At 35.6% G+C, this 16,332-nt stretch overlaps 1 protein-coding gene across 2 annotated transcripts in view; it reads left to right on the top strand.

Moving 5' to 3' along the window:
- arl15 (ADP ribosylation factor like GTPase 15) overlaps positions 1–16,332 on the top strand; it is a 123,653-nt gene that overhangs the window by 8,324 nt on the left and 98,997 nt on the right. The window contains exon 1 of one of the 2 annotated variants that reach the window (XM_015400867.1): positions 2,330–2,531. The exons of the other annotated variant lie outside the window; for it this stretch is intronic. Coding sequence (XP_015256353.1) covers positions 2,478–2,531 — 54 coding nt within the window. The 5' untranslated portion in view covers positions 2,330–2,477. Of the gene's footprint in view, positions 1–2,329; positions 2,532–16,332 lie in introns of those variants that run through there. 2 annotated transcript variants of the gene reach the window in all.

The raw sequence follows: 16,332 nt of genomic DNA, 5'->3' as shown, positions 1-16,332 counted from the left end.
GTTGGGTCAGGAAATCGATACTGAATCGAATTGCCATGATGGATGTGATTTACACCCCTAATATTTACTGTATGTGGAAAGAAGCTATACAATGGAAGTTTTACGTAAGTGAAATAAACCCAGTGGTAGTGAATTACATTGTACTTGCATTAAGTGGGGGTTGAAATAGGAAGTGCTTTGGTCCTCATCAAGATCAGCTAGGTTTAGTTTACACTTTGCAGGGTGAAATAAGGAAAGCAGAGCTAAAGACAGGAGCACTACCCAGTCCAGATATGAGTCTGATGTCTGACAGCAGATCTTGCTTTCCCTCAAAACTTTTTCCTCTATTTCATAATACTACACTGCCCTGATACTAGCTGTGCCAGATTTCTTTTCCTGTTGCATGCAGTTCAGATTTTGCATTGGGTTAGTGCTCTGATTGTATTTTTTCTTTTTTTTTTATTGATAATATAGTGTTAGTTTAATTATTTTAGAAAACATTACTGTGACTCAACTTGAAAATCATTAAATGATGCTTGTTTTAGTCATATCCTCAGACTTGTGTTTTTACTCACACAGTCTTCAGTGGTTTATGAACAATGTTGCTCCATGAAAGCTTTTTCATGAGCATTACTGTTTGTTCAGGTTGCTAATGGTTTAGCCTCTCTCTCTGGCTTGTTCTTGGTAATGATGCTTCCTGATGCTATGATCAAGGATGAGCTCAGGCTTTGAGTTCCTGGCGATGTTGATGTTCACATATGCTTATAGATTAATGCCTTAAAGAACCTGTTTTCTTCTTTTTATTACTTTTTGCATGTACTGTCCTGCTCAGAAGTGATTTATTTTAACTCTGCCTTGCAATGTTCAGGATTTATGAAGATTTTTGTTGTTTTACAGAGACAAGATGAAAAATGCTTTAAGAAAAACATCTAGAACATATAATAAGGGCTCTGAGTCTGCTCTATGATGATGATCTTTCATCATTTGAACTGAAAAGCAGAGGTTGTATTTAACTGATGCACACAAGACCTATAATTATTGCTTACAGAGCTACAATAGAAGTGCACTAATATTTTACATTTTTTCTTGTCATATTTTACTTTTTTTTTTAATTAAAGATAAAAGCTGCTCCTCCTTTTATCATTATTTTCGAATTTTTTAATCAGAGAAAATATTAAATTTTATGAATTACTTTTATAATAAATAATAAGAAAACAATACTTTTTTCTATTCTATCTATTGACATTTATTGCCTACCTCAAAATGAAACTGTTTCAAATATTAGAATTTTAAGGTGTGAGTTTTTTTATATATATATCCTACTGCTTTGTCTCCAATCAACTATCAACTTTTATTTCTACATTTACAAGTAAAGATGTTCAAATCCTCAGCTTTTCAAATCTAATAAGAATGAGTTCAAAGTAAACAAAACTCTAAAGTTGGAAAAAGGTTTGGGAATCTAATTTAGACGCCGTTTAAACTTAAAAAGTTGCATCTTTGGTTACTGTATTTTTAAATGAGAAGAGATTAGTGTCAGATATTGTCATTTTAAAGAAACGTGAAGTTCACCAGATAACATGTTACACATCATTTTTGAAATTGCTGACATCAATTGTCTGGCACAACAAATGGGGCTCTTCGAGGTCATCTTTTTTTCCCCCTCCGAGTTTAGAAAAATAAAGCAGAGTGACAGATGTTCTGATTACACGTTTACAGTTTCTTAAAAGAAAATCTTAATTCCTTCAGAATAAGATTAAAACCAAATCTAGGATAGTATTATCATTCTGCAGCTGATTGACTCCGCTCAGTACCACAATGTTGCCTGATTTTAAAATAGCATAGCATACCTTTCAGAAGGAGGTGACACCAATTACTAGACAGCAAACACGCTATTCAAACATGACTCCTAGTTCTCACAGAGACGTCCGAACAAAAGCATCCCACAACATTTTCAAGAATCCCAGCGACCACAGCAAGCTCAAGTGGTCAATCTTTTTATCCTGCTTCATGCAGAAAGTAATGGTTTTTCATACCTGCTAAAGCTCTGCCTATAGTACGGACATTGTGTGTGGGTGTGTAATGGTGACTAATCCAATTTGCAGTCTTATTCTGGATCTCTAGTTGTCACTGAGTCCTTAATCTGTGTGGAGAGTAGAGAGAGAGAGAGAGAGAGAGAGAGAGAGAGAGAGATCTTAGTCTTAAGCTTCTGTCTGTTGATTCTTGTGGTAATAGTTTTGTATCTTTCTATGAATGAGCCTGCAGTAAACATAAGATGCTTCTCATCGAGCTCTCTTAGAAAACAAGGCAGTTTGAATGTTGGGATTTAAAGGAAAAGCTGAGGTGAAGCTATTGACTGCCGACTGCTAGACGGTGAAGAGCTGTGACTCATGCTGTTGGTCTGACACTGTTGATCTCAGCTGCTCCCGATACCTCCTCCGTCCATTCAGTTATTCCTGAGGCTTGTTGGTTGCTGGGGGTTACGCTTGTTGTCGAGCACAATGTCGGAGCACATGCAGCTCTCCCTCGCCCTGTGCAGAATTGGGCTTTACAAGGTAAGAAAATGCCAGAAGCAGGAATGTTTTTTTTTTTTTCTATCTTTCGAACCCACATGGATGTGATGGTTTGTTTTTCTTTGTTTTGGCATAGAAGGATCCTGTTGTGTTTTGTTGTTTCACTGCTTGTGATTCCTCCAAAGCAAAGTTAGCTTGGTTTTATTCAAACACTATTGTGTATATATTTCTTATAAAAAAAGAAAGGTGAGCATGAGCACAATTATATCCCCATTTCAGCTGCAGCTCATGGTAACTGTCCTCAAGCAGTCTCGTAGATCCCTCTGGATCTATTAATATTTTCCTAAGTGGGACATGGTGGAAATTATTGTCAGAGTTTTTGTTTTACTTTACTAGTAAGATCTATGAAAGAGTAATATGCATATATTAGCATTTCTTGTTAAGCACCAATGCAATATCAATTTCACATAAGTTCAGAATTAAACAGCAGTATTTTAGCCTCAGTTGTAAACTCAAATTGCACATTTTGTGGTTTAAACTATTTTAAGTCCTCAACAACAGAGCCACCTTGTAGGACTGTTAGACAGCATCTGCATGGTTGAAAATGCACATTTTAATGTGCATGCACATGCATGCATTTTATCAGTGGTGAAAGCCAAAGTTTAAGGAATTTAAAAAAGCATAACTTTTTGATAGTTTATTAAAGTAATGATGTTTTTTTCCCAGTGTTTGGAGAACCTGGAATCTGAAAGTTGCTTTTGCTCTGCAACCCACTGCACATGTAGCTCTGCATTGTGATGGTGTACTTCATCAATTAAATTCCTGCGAATCACTTCTATCTGCTCAGCTTGCTATATTATATTTCATAACTACATACACATATGTTTACTTAAAGCGGAAAAGAAAAATACTAGCTAATTATATTGTATGCCAGTAGTTCATTAGGGATGCAGTTTTAGAGAGGATAAAGATGTGGTGAAGTCACTAAGAACTATTGCTGAGATATTGCTGATCAAATGGCACAGCTCAGTGAATAATCGTCACGTGTGACCACCTTTTCTGATTTTAATATTTTGTTGGTCTGGAAAAATCAATTTGGTCTATCGGCCGAGAGGAAAATCCATCATGGATCCAAGTAGTAACTATTGCTGTGCATCAATCTAAAAAGGTCCTTAAGCCGTTCTACACGGTGGTGCAGTTTGGTCTAGGGTCTTTCTATTTGGAGTTGACATGTTCTATCTGTGTTTGCGATGGTTTTCTCTGGCTAGTCTGTCTCTAAGTTGCCCTTAGGTGTGAAGATGTGCCATTGTATGTCTCTGTGTTGCCCTGGATGGCCTACCCTTACCTTTTGCCCATAGACTACTCAACACAAGCAGATGATGGATGGGCTCTAAAACCCTTTCCAAACAATTCAATGTTCACTCTGGACAGACAGTTATCACTCTTCCTGGGGGAAAACACCCCAAGAAATATAGCACAAATTAAAATGTTTATGGAAATTGAAAGTTCCCCCAAGAGTTATGCTTTGGTTTTTCTGGGCATAATTCATTGAGATAAGTATCATGCATCGTCGGTATTGTTTTGAAAGCTTTTTTTTTAATTGTGATTACACAGTCATAAGTACAAATCAATGAAATGAACTCTATGCATTTAACTCATTCCCATGGGAAGCAGTGGGCTGCCACTGTGCAGTGCCCAGGGAGCAGTTTGGAGGTTAATGGTCTTGCTCAGGGACCCAGAGTGGCAGTCTGTCGGAGTGTGGCTTGAGCTCAGGACCTCAGGATTCCAAGCGCAATGCCCTAACCACTAGGCGTATGTGTGTGTTAAATACAGTAATGGGACACATAACTGAGACTGCGCCTTTTAGGACGGTGCGCCTTATGGTCGTGAAAATACGGTAGATTTGTTTTTTAAGACAATAGACCTAGTAGCTAGGAGACATGAGAGATCTCGTTTAAAAAAATTCTTTGTTCATATTTTAGCAATCAAATGTAATGATCATTTTAAAAACACATAAACAAGGGACTTATTAAATGTTTTTTCCCCCCAAAGTTCCACTTTCTCCCAATTTATTTTTGTTTGTTTTTCTTCCCTCCTATCCACATTTTCAATCTAACTATATTGATTAACCTGATGAGTATGTAATTATAAAGTAACAAAGTTATGAAATTTATTAAAGAGAATGTTACAGTCTGTTTTGCTGCAATCTGGTTTTGAAATATCTTACCAAACATTTAACTGGAAGGTTTAAATGAAGGTGGTGATGTACCCTATAGTGGTTCCCTCTGTGGGAATCTTGTGCACCCTGGAATGGCAACAGCATTGTTCGTCTTCCTAAAGTAAAATACACTGCAAGTCGCTTTGTAAATCCATGTCCGCCGTGATGAGGGGAAATCAACTACTTGCAAACTATATTTCTTTGGCCCGGCTAATTTCAAGGCGAAGGTGTCGACATTTTTGCAGGTTTTATGTTCTGTATGAACACACCTTAAGGGAGTCAAAGAATCAATGTTCCAATGGCCTAGTAGAAGTGCAAACCTTATAATTACCATGACAAGTTTGTTTATTTTAGATTTTTTGAAGTTAGGTTTCAATAAAACCTAATAAAACAAACCAGTCCAAAAGGAGTTATGATAAACAGCCACCCCAAATCACCTCAAAAGATTGATAAGTATGTGTGACTAGCTTGCTCACCTCCACCTGTCTAAAAGAATCTATTAACTTTTTAGACAAGTTCTTGTGATTTGACATATTTCTTTCATAACTAAAATGAACAACTAACCTTTCAAAAATCTTTTGCAGAAACAATTTCCTGCAGCTTGAATGAACAATATAAAGAACATAGATGCATCTCTACATTGATTAGGACAAACTTGGATAAAAGCAGATTTATGTTGTATACTTAGCTTTTGACAGTCTGTCTTTTTTTTTTTACTCTTAATGTTGGATTTGGTTAAATCTGATGGAAATTTATTGCAATGACATGCAAGTACTGTAGCTAAACAGCAAGGTGACGTCTAAAGTCTCCTTATCAGCCATTTATAAAAGACATTGCGTAGGGTGTCTTTTTATTTTTCAAAATTAGGATGAGTGAAAGTACAGTCTGGTTAACAGGACTTTAAAATCATGACTTCTTGGTTTTTTCATTGCAGGGATTCACCATGATTTAAACCCTGCTGAGTCACAACCGCAACATCCGGTCCAGTTGTTTAACAGACCTTTAACATATGTGGTTCTATGATGGATTAAAGAAAGATCAAGCATATATGCACACCCTGACCCCTGCTTCCTTCTGGTGTTTGACATCATTAATAACTCTAACTAATGGGAAGTTGGGCCCTTCCATTAGTTTTTCAGCTGGATGCACATTTGTTTCACTGAATGATGGTGTGAAAATACCAGAATAGAAAGTCTGGTTGAGGTTGATCTGCTCCTCACCACATAGCTGATTTGTGTTGTATTTCTAGAGTTAAAAGCTCTATGAATAGTTTTTCCCACATAATGTTTTAGTTGTAAATCCGGTACTAATGTTGGCAAGTTTCCCTGACATTTGTTGATAGGTATTTCAAAAATAAAACTACAAGTACAGCTAAAAAACTATGAAAGAACTGATAAATTTCACTAGTTTCTCACTTATTTAACAAACTATAATGTCTTTACATATTGCTTTACATTATATAGACCAATTACACTTCATTTCTTGTAATTCTGATAGTTACAGCCTCCAGCTAATAAAAACCCAAAGTATTGCAAGGAGTGTAATGAGACGTTTAAAGTTTCCACATGCAGAGGTTACTGGAACTGTTGGTCTTTGGTCTTTTACCCATTAAGAGTCTAAGTGATTGTGATTAGGCTCTTTGTGTTCCTCTCATTATGTCATTAATGGACTGGAACATGATGGCTTTAACCTCCAGGCGCTGGCCAAAGCATCCAGTGTAAGAGATTCAAGGCATGAGTAAGCACAACCCACTTTAGGGGAAAATGTAGAGGGGGGGCACTGACGTGTACCTGAATAGGCCTCTAGATTGGGTCATATTAAAGGGTACAGTCGTTACAAAAAAGAAATCTTTTTCTATTAAAATGGATTGTTTATTATAACCTGACTATATTAGCTATGGTAATTTAAACATGAAAGACACATAATACATGTTTATAATTGGTATATATTGGAATTTACTGAAAAAGGTATAAACGTATCTAAATATGACATTTTAGATTGGGTACCAATCTACTTTTTTTCCCACTTCTGACCCCGATCCTAGAATTTGGGTATCTGCTGATACTGATGCTTTCTGATACCAGAGCTATTTTTACGAAAAAAAAAAAATCTGATCTTTGGTTTGCATTAGTGTCGCAAAATCCAGTCGGACACTAGATGTGGCTGTGACCTATAGCGGAGACGAGCTATCTTTAATCAAAGTGGAAGATTGAAGAAATAATATTGGATGAAATTGGGAATATTCCTGAGAGCTTTGTCAGTATTTTAAATAAAAACAAAACAAAAAAAGGTTTCTTTTAGTACTAGAAGTACTCTTCCTCTGCCTCAGCGCTCTATCTGCATGGCGGACTTATCTAGTCTGATGCCGTCTCCTTTTTTCAATTCTCCGCAGTTAGCCTCTATAGCCAGACCTGTCTGGCCTCAGCCTCTTTTCCGTCTTCAGTGCTCCGTCTGCCTATCTGCTGTAATACCTTACCTCTAGAGGGGAGCATGGCTGGCTGCCTTGTCCCGGTTATCATGCTCCCTCTGCCGCTGCTCTTGCACTGATTTTCCACTGCTTTTGTCTAACCTTACCTCTGTTGCCTTGCTAATTCGTCCCCCAACACGGGACATAGGTTGAGCTTGTAGGTCCCGGATAGGTGGATGGTCACTTAAAGTGACCATCGATGTTAAGTGTAAAAATTCACGGTAACCTGGATTTCTTGACTCGAAACAGATCTCTTCATTAAAGGTGGAGGAAATTCAGCTCCATTTCGCAATTCCTTTCCGCAGTTAGCATCCAGTTAGCAGAACAGCCAACAGAGAGACCTTCCAGCACTTTCCAGCTGAAATTTATACTAGAAATGTTCACGAAAGGGCTGGGCGATATGGCCTAAAAATAAAATATTTGAATTTTTTTATTTTTAACTCAATTTATGATGCTGGCTATGCGCAAAGCGACCTTGCTCCTTTCCTGTCATATGCAGTACTTTGTGCAAAAGATTTGGCTAAAGTTCGAGGTTTGTTGATTAGTGCGGGTTTGTTTGTCCCAGAGAGACTGGCATTTTCACTACCTTGCTGCGCCATCGACAATCATGCTTCCGTTAACAGCTAGCTTGTTAGCTATCTGGAACAGGAAACTTTTCTGAATGTTTTATAATATGTATTTCAATACACACCATTTCTTCTAATACAACTGCATCTGAACTTGCCATCCCACCCCTTGCCCGCGCTAGTTCACGGGTTATATCGGAATTTTCCCTAAAATATATTTGTAATTGAGTCCGATACGACAATGTATCAGATCGGCCCCATCGCTAAGTTTAGAATATGGAACTATAGAATAAAATATAATTTACTGTCTCTCAGTTGTAAAATCCTGAAAGGTACAAGGTAAATAAAATATAATTTACTGTCTCTCAGTTGTAAAATCCTGAAAGGTACAAGGTAAATAAAATATAATTTACTGTCTCTCAGTTGTAAAATCCTGAAAGGTACAAGGTAAACAGGAGCTTGTTAATTTAAAAAATAGGTAGAAAATAGAAAAACAGCAAACATAAGAGTGTACAAGAACATAAGAAAACATAATTGTAGCATACTTGTGTAAAAAAAATGCAACTGAGTGGGGTATTTAAAAAAAAATTCAAAAAGTACATAAAGACAACAGGTTATTAAGGAGAAATAAAAAAAAGGCTGCAAATAGGTGCAGACATCCGTGTGTGCATCTCTGACTTATTCTGTTGAGTTGGCTTTACTCTGCTGGTTATTTGGTTACGGGTTGTAAGGAGACATTTATCTTAACAAAAGGAGCAATCGTTGTCACACAGGTCGAACTTTCATCCATTTTCCTTTCCAAAGGTTAAGATGTCGCATTACTAAATAAAATGTTTTCCTGTCCCTTAAGTAGTTTGTGTCAAATCTATCTGTTTATCAGGTCCAAGATTGGAAATTTATGTTTTTTAGAAGCAAAATCTAACAATGGTACATCACTTTTAAGGGTCCTTTGTTGATTGTTGGTTACAGCTTTCTTTGGTCTCTAAGGTCTCAGAAAATAAATTTTCTAAAGCCTCTCTGTCTTTGTTATGACATACAGCCAGCTCTTTTCTTTAATGGTTTTGTCATTTTGCCAAATGTACACCACTTTTGTCCATAAGCTGTCCTTTAGGTGTGGGGCCACCTTGGTGCAGCGCTGTTTCCCAGCTTGTTCAGTATTCTTAGTTAAAAGGTCTCATCAGAATTTTGCCCATCTCTTGTTAGGTTTGGTGCTTTACGATTAATCTTGTTCTCAGCACCTTATCGTAGTATAAACACTATCTGCTAATACGTTAAATATTAGGCACACTGATTTGTTTTCAATGGAAACTGATGGTCATTGTGACCACTTTCAATCAAAATTAGGAACAGTTTCCTTGTTTGTTGAGGCACAGGCCAGCTTTTCACTCCCCATGTGCATCACTGAGGGCTTTTCCTTCCTTAGAGCCCCTTTAATTCATACTGACACTTTCAGATCAGGAGCACTGCAGGTTTGGAGATACACTGATCGTTCAGCCATCACATTTTAGCCTCTAGATGAATTTGTTTAAATTCTCAAGCTTTGGTTTCCTGCCTATATCCATCGACTGTGTGGGAAGGCTGCCTAAAATATGGCATGAAGAAAAGATGATCAGTTTCAACTTTGCCTGTTGGAGAAGAAAGCTTGATCATTGTTCATGCTTAAATGTCTCAACGCTTCAAAGGAAATAGAAATTTAATAAATACGAACTATATCACTGTGTGTTTGAGGGTTTGAACATGATTTGAAAATGCTAAAACATGCATCCTTTAGATTTATTAGATTTTTCCAGTGATATTTAACTTGTATCAATAAAGAGAAAATTAGTTTAATGTGCTGCTTACTCTAATATGGTATTATGAATAAGGGCAGGGGATGATATTAGCAAATTTTCGATGGTGCAAACACAGATACTGGTCTTTATTCACATTTATCCTTTGACATATTCCTTTAAGGTTAGCTTCATTCATCAGGTTTCCCTTGATCTTGATTTGATTTGACTTTTTTACTGTAAAATATCAAAGCAAAAAAGTAACTTTATTGGATTGAAATTTCTGCAGCATTTTGCTGGTTTTAATATTTAGAAATTGAGATCAAAATTTCGATGGAGACTTTAAAAGGAAATCTCAATGTTCATACCTGTTAGTATTTGAAAAAGAAGTCATCCTCTTTTTCTTTTCTTTCATTAGCTATTTTTTTGTAGATATTTCTTCAGTATGTTTAAGCCGGCTGCACAATAAGATAATATTATTTATGGATTATATTTAATTTCATTCCTATATTTTATAAAGGTTTATAGGTTCTTTAAGCTCTGATAGAATTTTATTCATCAGAAAATTGTTAAAATTATTTTATATCACAAGGGACTCATAAATCTGCTGTTGGTTTTCCTGGTGCCTGTTATGTCATTGAAAATTTCTCATACAGTAAGTAAACCTTTCTTCTGGTGGCGTCTGAGCTGCATACATGTCCAGCCTGCTTCCGTCGTTTTTGAAAGACAGGATGGGAGCAGCCATTGCACCATCCTGGGCCACGAATATCCCACGTTTCAAAATAAACACACAGTGGAATGATGACTAAGAGTCCATCGAAGGCCACACTAGTTACTGGGGGGTACTGTTCCTGGTTCCTGGCTGCCAGTCTTTAGCCATTTGTTTTGTTTGTACCAGAGGGCTTTGGAGAAACAATTTGGATCTCGTCGCCAGGGAAAGAACAAAGACAAACTTCCTGTTGGAAATGGAGGCAGAGCATGGCGATGCCACATTGGACTTTATTACAGGAACATCATGATTTTTCCACCTTCCATAATAATCTTCTTGTTTTTGTTTAAAAAATGTATTCATATCATATTTATTTTTTATGGATGACCATTAATTGTCCTTTAAAATCCTCCTAGACATTAACATAGCTTTTCCAATGTAGGCCTGGTTTTCTTTTTATCAATACTGGTTTTCAGAATAGATTTTATTGCAACTTTTATTAATTTGGGTCACTAGAGATATGTTTGAGTGTTAAGATGAAACCGCATGAAGCCAGAAAAGCCATGATGGACGTTGTGACTCTTTTTCTCTTAGAGATCAAATCAGGTGCAGAGGATGGGAATATATCAGCTGCTTTTCTACCACCATGGTTGACATATCTTGGGCAAACTATGAGTAATGGCAGGAGATGGACCAGTCAGGCTACCTGGCCAGAACCGATTCCTGGTTTTCTTAAAGGCTTTTTTTTTTTTTTTTTTGTTTGGCTGCTCCAATATTAAAATTTTGGACAGGGATTTGAAATGATCCAGTGCAGGCTTGCAACTGGATTGGCAGTAAAGAGAGGTGTCACTTGTCACATGTCTTGTTTTGGTCTACAGACAGCTCTTAACATCGCACATAGTGGGTTTCGCTTGGCGCTAGTTCAAAACTAATGTGGGTTACTGTCATGTTTATGTGTGTAGTTTTCTCATTTTTTATTTTTTTTTTCCTATCAATCTAAAAAATTTCAGAAGGGTTTTAGTTATCATTTTTCATTTTAAAAACCTCTGATGTGGTAATCTCAGTTTTATATGTTAAAATCAGGGTAGATCGCCCAACTGTTGAAAAATATATGAAATATGCATAAAATATCTTAAATAACAATTGTCTTAATCTGATTTGAATGTTAGTACGGTATATGTACTGACTGGATGGATAAATTTAAGAGGCTCCATCTGTAATATATTTGATGGATTTGGTGCGATCCAGGTTTAAGGTGGGCTTTTTTTCTGTCCTGTTTGTTGCTTTGTTTGTTGTTGTGTTGTTTTTGTAGTATAATTTAACTGTGGGTCCCTGTCTATAAGCGCTTCTTCGGATTCCCTTTTAAAAAATGGATATCAATGTCAACAAAAATGAATGATGATTCAAACTGTCAAGTTTTGTAAATAACAGTAAATTATTTTCCATCTAACTGGAACTCCACATCAAGACATGCTGTTTTGTAATGTGTGCCTTGCAAATGTAGAGCTGCACTGTTCTTTAGTCATCCAGAAAAATACGTTGGGACAGATTTCTTCATAATTTAAGGCAACCGACATTTAGGCGGTGTGAGCAAAGGATGCCCACTGGCAGAGGGAGGGTTTCAGATTTTGATTACAATAAATATAATAACATTTATTTTCAGACTCTTTGACAGGACATATACTGCAAGGGGAAATGTCTCATACAACACTGGAGAAAATTGTCTTAAAGTCAGTTCTATTTCCTCTAGTTTATTTTTATAGAAATGTGTAGTATATTGGATCACATAAACTATTTTAACCAGTTGCATATAAAAAAAGGCTTTCTAATTTTTTAAAGTTTTAAAAGTGACATTGTTTTGTTGGCTTGACCACAATCCTAAACGAGCAAGCAGCATTAGCAGGCAGTTCATTGCTGCGACATTTAGGGTTGAAACATTTAGTCAGATTAATGGTGTTTAACCGATTATTGAATTAATCATCAACTAATTTAGTGATCAATTAATCGTTAAATGGAGTATAGAGACCGTAAAACATGCCTTTGTCTGACAGAGCAACCCATTTAGAGCATTAAATATAACAAAATTGTATAAAACATATATTAACATTTTGCATTTAAGATGAAAAAAAATAATAATAATTTTCTCCTGTAAATATGTTCAATCCAGAACTCCTCAAGTGGAAGAATTTTAGTTTCACCTGCTTTCATTTGGTAACAAATCTTATTTAAGGAACCTTTGGCTATCCGATTATTAATTGATTAATCGAAAAAATGATCAACAGTTTAATTTATTTGCAAAATAACAATTAGTTGCAGCCCTACTGACATTACTATTGCAGCAATTCCTTGTTCTCAGCATACAGGTGGTGATAGCTCCAGCTGTTTAAAATTATTATATTTATGTCATAAATATAATTGTTTTACATGGAGTTACATTTTGCCAGAAGTGGAACAGTTGGTCAGAGTTTGAAAGAATTGGTAAAACAGATCTGTCATCAAAACATCACATTTCAAAAAGTTTAAAAATCAGGGTCTTAAAAGTTACATTTGCAGTTGTTGCTCTGAGTTATGCTTTATTCCTTTAATAGCTTTCTGCTCTGTTTTAATGCAATCAATATCTACTGTACCACTTTAAAAAATTCCTTTTAAAACTTTTTCCTTCAGACATTTTTTAAATGCCGTTTAACACCACAGCTATGGAGCAGGAGGTTTTCAATTTTCTAGCTGTCATAGCTGAGGAATGAAAATATTGTGCATTCCTTGTGACCGAACCAATCGTGTCCACTGAGGCCTGATCCACCCACAGATGTAATCCTCTTTGATAGGGATGGTGAGAGAGCATCACAGTCCTGCTGCCTTTTTCATCAAATGCAGTTATTTCTGTTGCATGCAATTTGATGATATGTGGGCAGCTGGGTTTTTACCAATGACTGGAATAGCGTGTAGTTTAGCGCAGAATGGATCTAAAACTTATAAGGATTAGAAAAACTACAGCATTAAAAGCAGGGATATTTGTGTTGCATGTTGCATAAGCAAAGCTTTTGGAAGTGCTTGAAAGAAAAATAAAGGGACAGAGAAATATAAACATAAAATAATGAGTTTTATGTTTACACTGCAGTAAATAGTCCTTTTCTTTTCAGATTTAAAGTAGCAAACAGTTTCTGTGCATTTTTAGAATTTTAGGCAGGAAGGTTTTAAAGCAAAATGCGGAAGGGTGGACATTCTTCAGATGGCCTTATAGACCATCGAGAAGACTGGTTAAATAATTTAGGTTATAATCTAGGAAATAATTGAAAAAGTAGAGGCAAAATATAGGTCAGTAAAGAAATCTAGGTCATTCTAATTTAGTTTTGTTAAAAAGGTTTTTGTGTTTTACACACGGATCTACCTCTCTCATAATGTCATGGACTTGTCCTTAAGAGAATTAAGCCTGCAGATTGAGGGTACATTTGCTGTTTATAATTCTTTTTTTTTTTTTTTTTTTAAAGGTTTCTGTATTTTTGAATGTTGAATGCTGTGACTGACATATAACCCCGCTTCTACCTGTCTTGGCCATGGCACTTTGATGAAAGGGATTTTCAATCTCAATGAGACTTTTTGTTGTTTAAACAAAGTTCAAAAGAAAAAAAAAATCTCAATTGAAACATGCTCCGAATATTCAAACTGCTATTTATCCGGAATGCTTTATATTTCCAAGCTGTGTAAACATCCACCTTGTAACAAAAAAACAACATTTTTGGTTTGTTTTTCACTGAAGAATGTTCTCACCATTTGACAGTAAGGAGGAAGGGTAATGGCGCCATCTGCTGAAATTTAACAGACATTGCTTCAGATTACCAAAACCAACAGCTAAACATGCTGGGATTATCTGATTATCTGATCTTTCCTTTTGTTTAAATGTTTGATTACATACTTACCTTAATTGTTCTTCATACAATGTGGGAGGATAAACTACAACTTTAGCCTTTTATTATATATATATATATATATATATATATATATATATATATATATATATATATATATATATATACTGTGCTTAAATTGATTGGAGGATTATGACGACATACTGGCCAGACGTTTTAACCGTGGTGAAGGAATATTGCTGATAGATTCTAATCTCCACTAAATTGTTATAATAAGTTGGTATTGATCTTATAGAGATTACATTAATGTTTTAGATCAATGAATCACAGAGAACATTTTCAGTTTTTCACTGTAAGATTGCGAAGGAATGTTTGGAACCAAATCAGTAACGAGTAATGTTCAGTTTTTGACAAAGAAACCCAATTAATACGCCTAAAACCTTTTCCATTTTATTATATTTTTTATTTCAGTCGTGTAATTTTTTTAAAACATTTTTTTGTGAATAAATTCACATTATATGTTTACAGGAGTTAAAAGGAAAACAAAGAAGATATAGCTTATGCGACGCGCCCCTTTCAGTTTATTTATACATAAAGCTTAAACTGGCCCTGCTTCAGTGTACATAGTCACACGCTCTAATACATAAAGTAGGTACTTTTATAACTAACATAACAGGGAGAAATGTTACATTTATGAATTTTTTTTAACTTCAAAGCAGAAGCATGATTTAAAGTGGTTGAACCGCAGCAACAAAAAGCTGCACAGAGAGGCTAAGAAAACTGCATTCTCTCAAGCAAAGCTGTTTGACACATATTGGTGTTAATTGTGTTTCTTTTTCTTTTCTCTTTTTTTCTGCATGTTTGTTACACTCAGAGGACGACTCAAGCTAATAAACTATAGATATATTGTAGTGCTACCTATATCTCCTGGGCATTATTTTATAAAATGTACTGCAGATTTGTTACAGTCCTGCTTTTATCTCTAAAACTATGTCTTTGGTGCCCTTCCTATGTTAAAATATGGTGGCTGCATCTGATTTGTTAGTGTTAGCTTCCCATTTATTGTGTTCACACGAGTTTGAAACCTGCAAAATATTTGATAGTTTCGTTTTTGTTTGTTTTTTTTGCTGGCCTGACATTTCGCCAGATATTCAGCTGGTTTGCGAAAGCAATTCGCACTGAAGGCAAAAGGCTGCACTACGTCTGCAGATTGTTATTTTCACCTCAGCATGCTGGACATGGATTTTACTAACATTTTACCTAATTAGTACTTTAACACCAAAAATAGGTGAAGCGAAAAGTATTTGACTTTTGTCAACCACTCTTTTTATTTATATATCAATTTCATAGATAAAAGGACAGCAGCAAACACTGAGCAAAATCTATTTAAAAGCACTTAGTGATTAAACTTTGCTGAACACGGGCAGAGTTTTGGATAAAAGAGTGAGAGGCAGGCAGATCTCAAAGAGATTTTGAAAAATCTGTTGTTTTCAAAAGAAAACATCGTATTTAATTTTGTTGAAATATAGTATATTTAGTTTAACATATTTATTTCTATGGCACTGGAAGCTTTTGGTTGAGGAATTCAGCAAACAATCAGACACTAGGGGAAAAAAAGGTGCAGTTAAAATGTTGTCTGCATAATTGTTTAAAACAAATCCAATCCTACTGCCACAATCTTTGCTTAGGGGAATATTGGTAAGAAAAAAGAAAATGAACGTATATTTAAGTAAAATAGAGAACTGTCAGAAAATATCTTGAAAAGTAAAATCTTGATGAAATTATTACCGTAATTCTTTGTTTTTACAAGTTGATCTCATCACAGAGTTGTAACATCTGGATTAGTCACCTGGAAAACCTCCCCTAGTAATGAAAGAAAATATGTGTATTCAGTCGGAGCTTCATCTTCCACTGTGCAGCTCCAGTTACACACTAATACAGAGCTATGCTGCTGTAAAATGGATTAAGAAAAGTTTGGTTTTGTTTATCATTCACCAAACACCGAGAGATTTTTTTTCCGCCCCAAGGAAAATGAATACATGGAAACATGTTGATTATCCACCTTAGCTAATTTACTCTCACTAATACACTCAAAGTTAAACACATGTGGAAGCCAATTCAACAAAAATGTATGAGACAGAGAGAAAATAATCTGGACCAGCCTCCTGCACATATACATAACTGTAGATTTTCCTGTTATCCTGAGGGAGGAGTCATATTCATTTTCTTCCCTCTGACAGAGTATAAA

Source organism: Cyprinodon variegatus, unplaced genomic scaffold (assembly GCF_000732505.1).
Source record: "Cyprinodon variegatus isolate N-32 unplaced genomic scaffold, C_variegatus-1.0 Scaffold1156, whole genome shotgun sequence".
NCBI lineage: Eukaryota > Metazoa > Chordata > Actinopteri > Cyprinodontiformes > Cyprinodontidae > Cyprinodon > Cyprinodon variegatus.
Note: the sequence above shows the minus strand (reverse complement) of the source record. Positions and strands in the feature narration are given on the sequence as shown.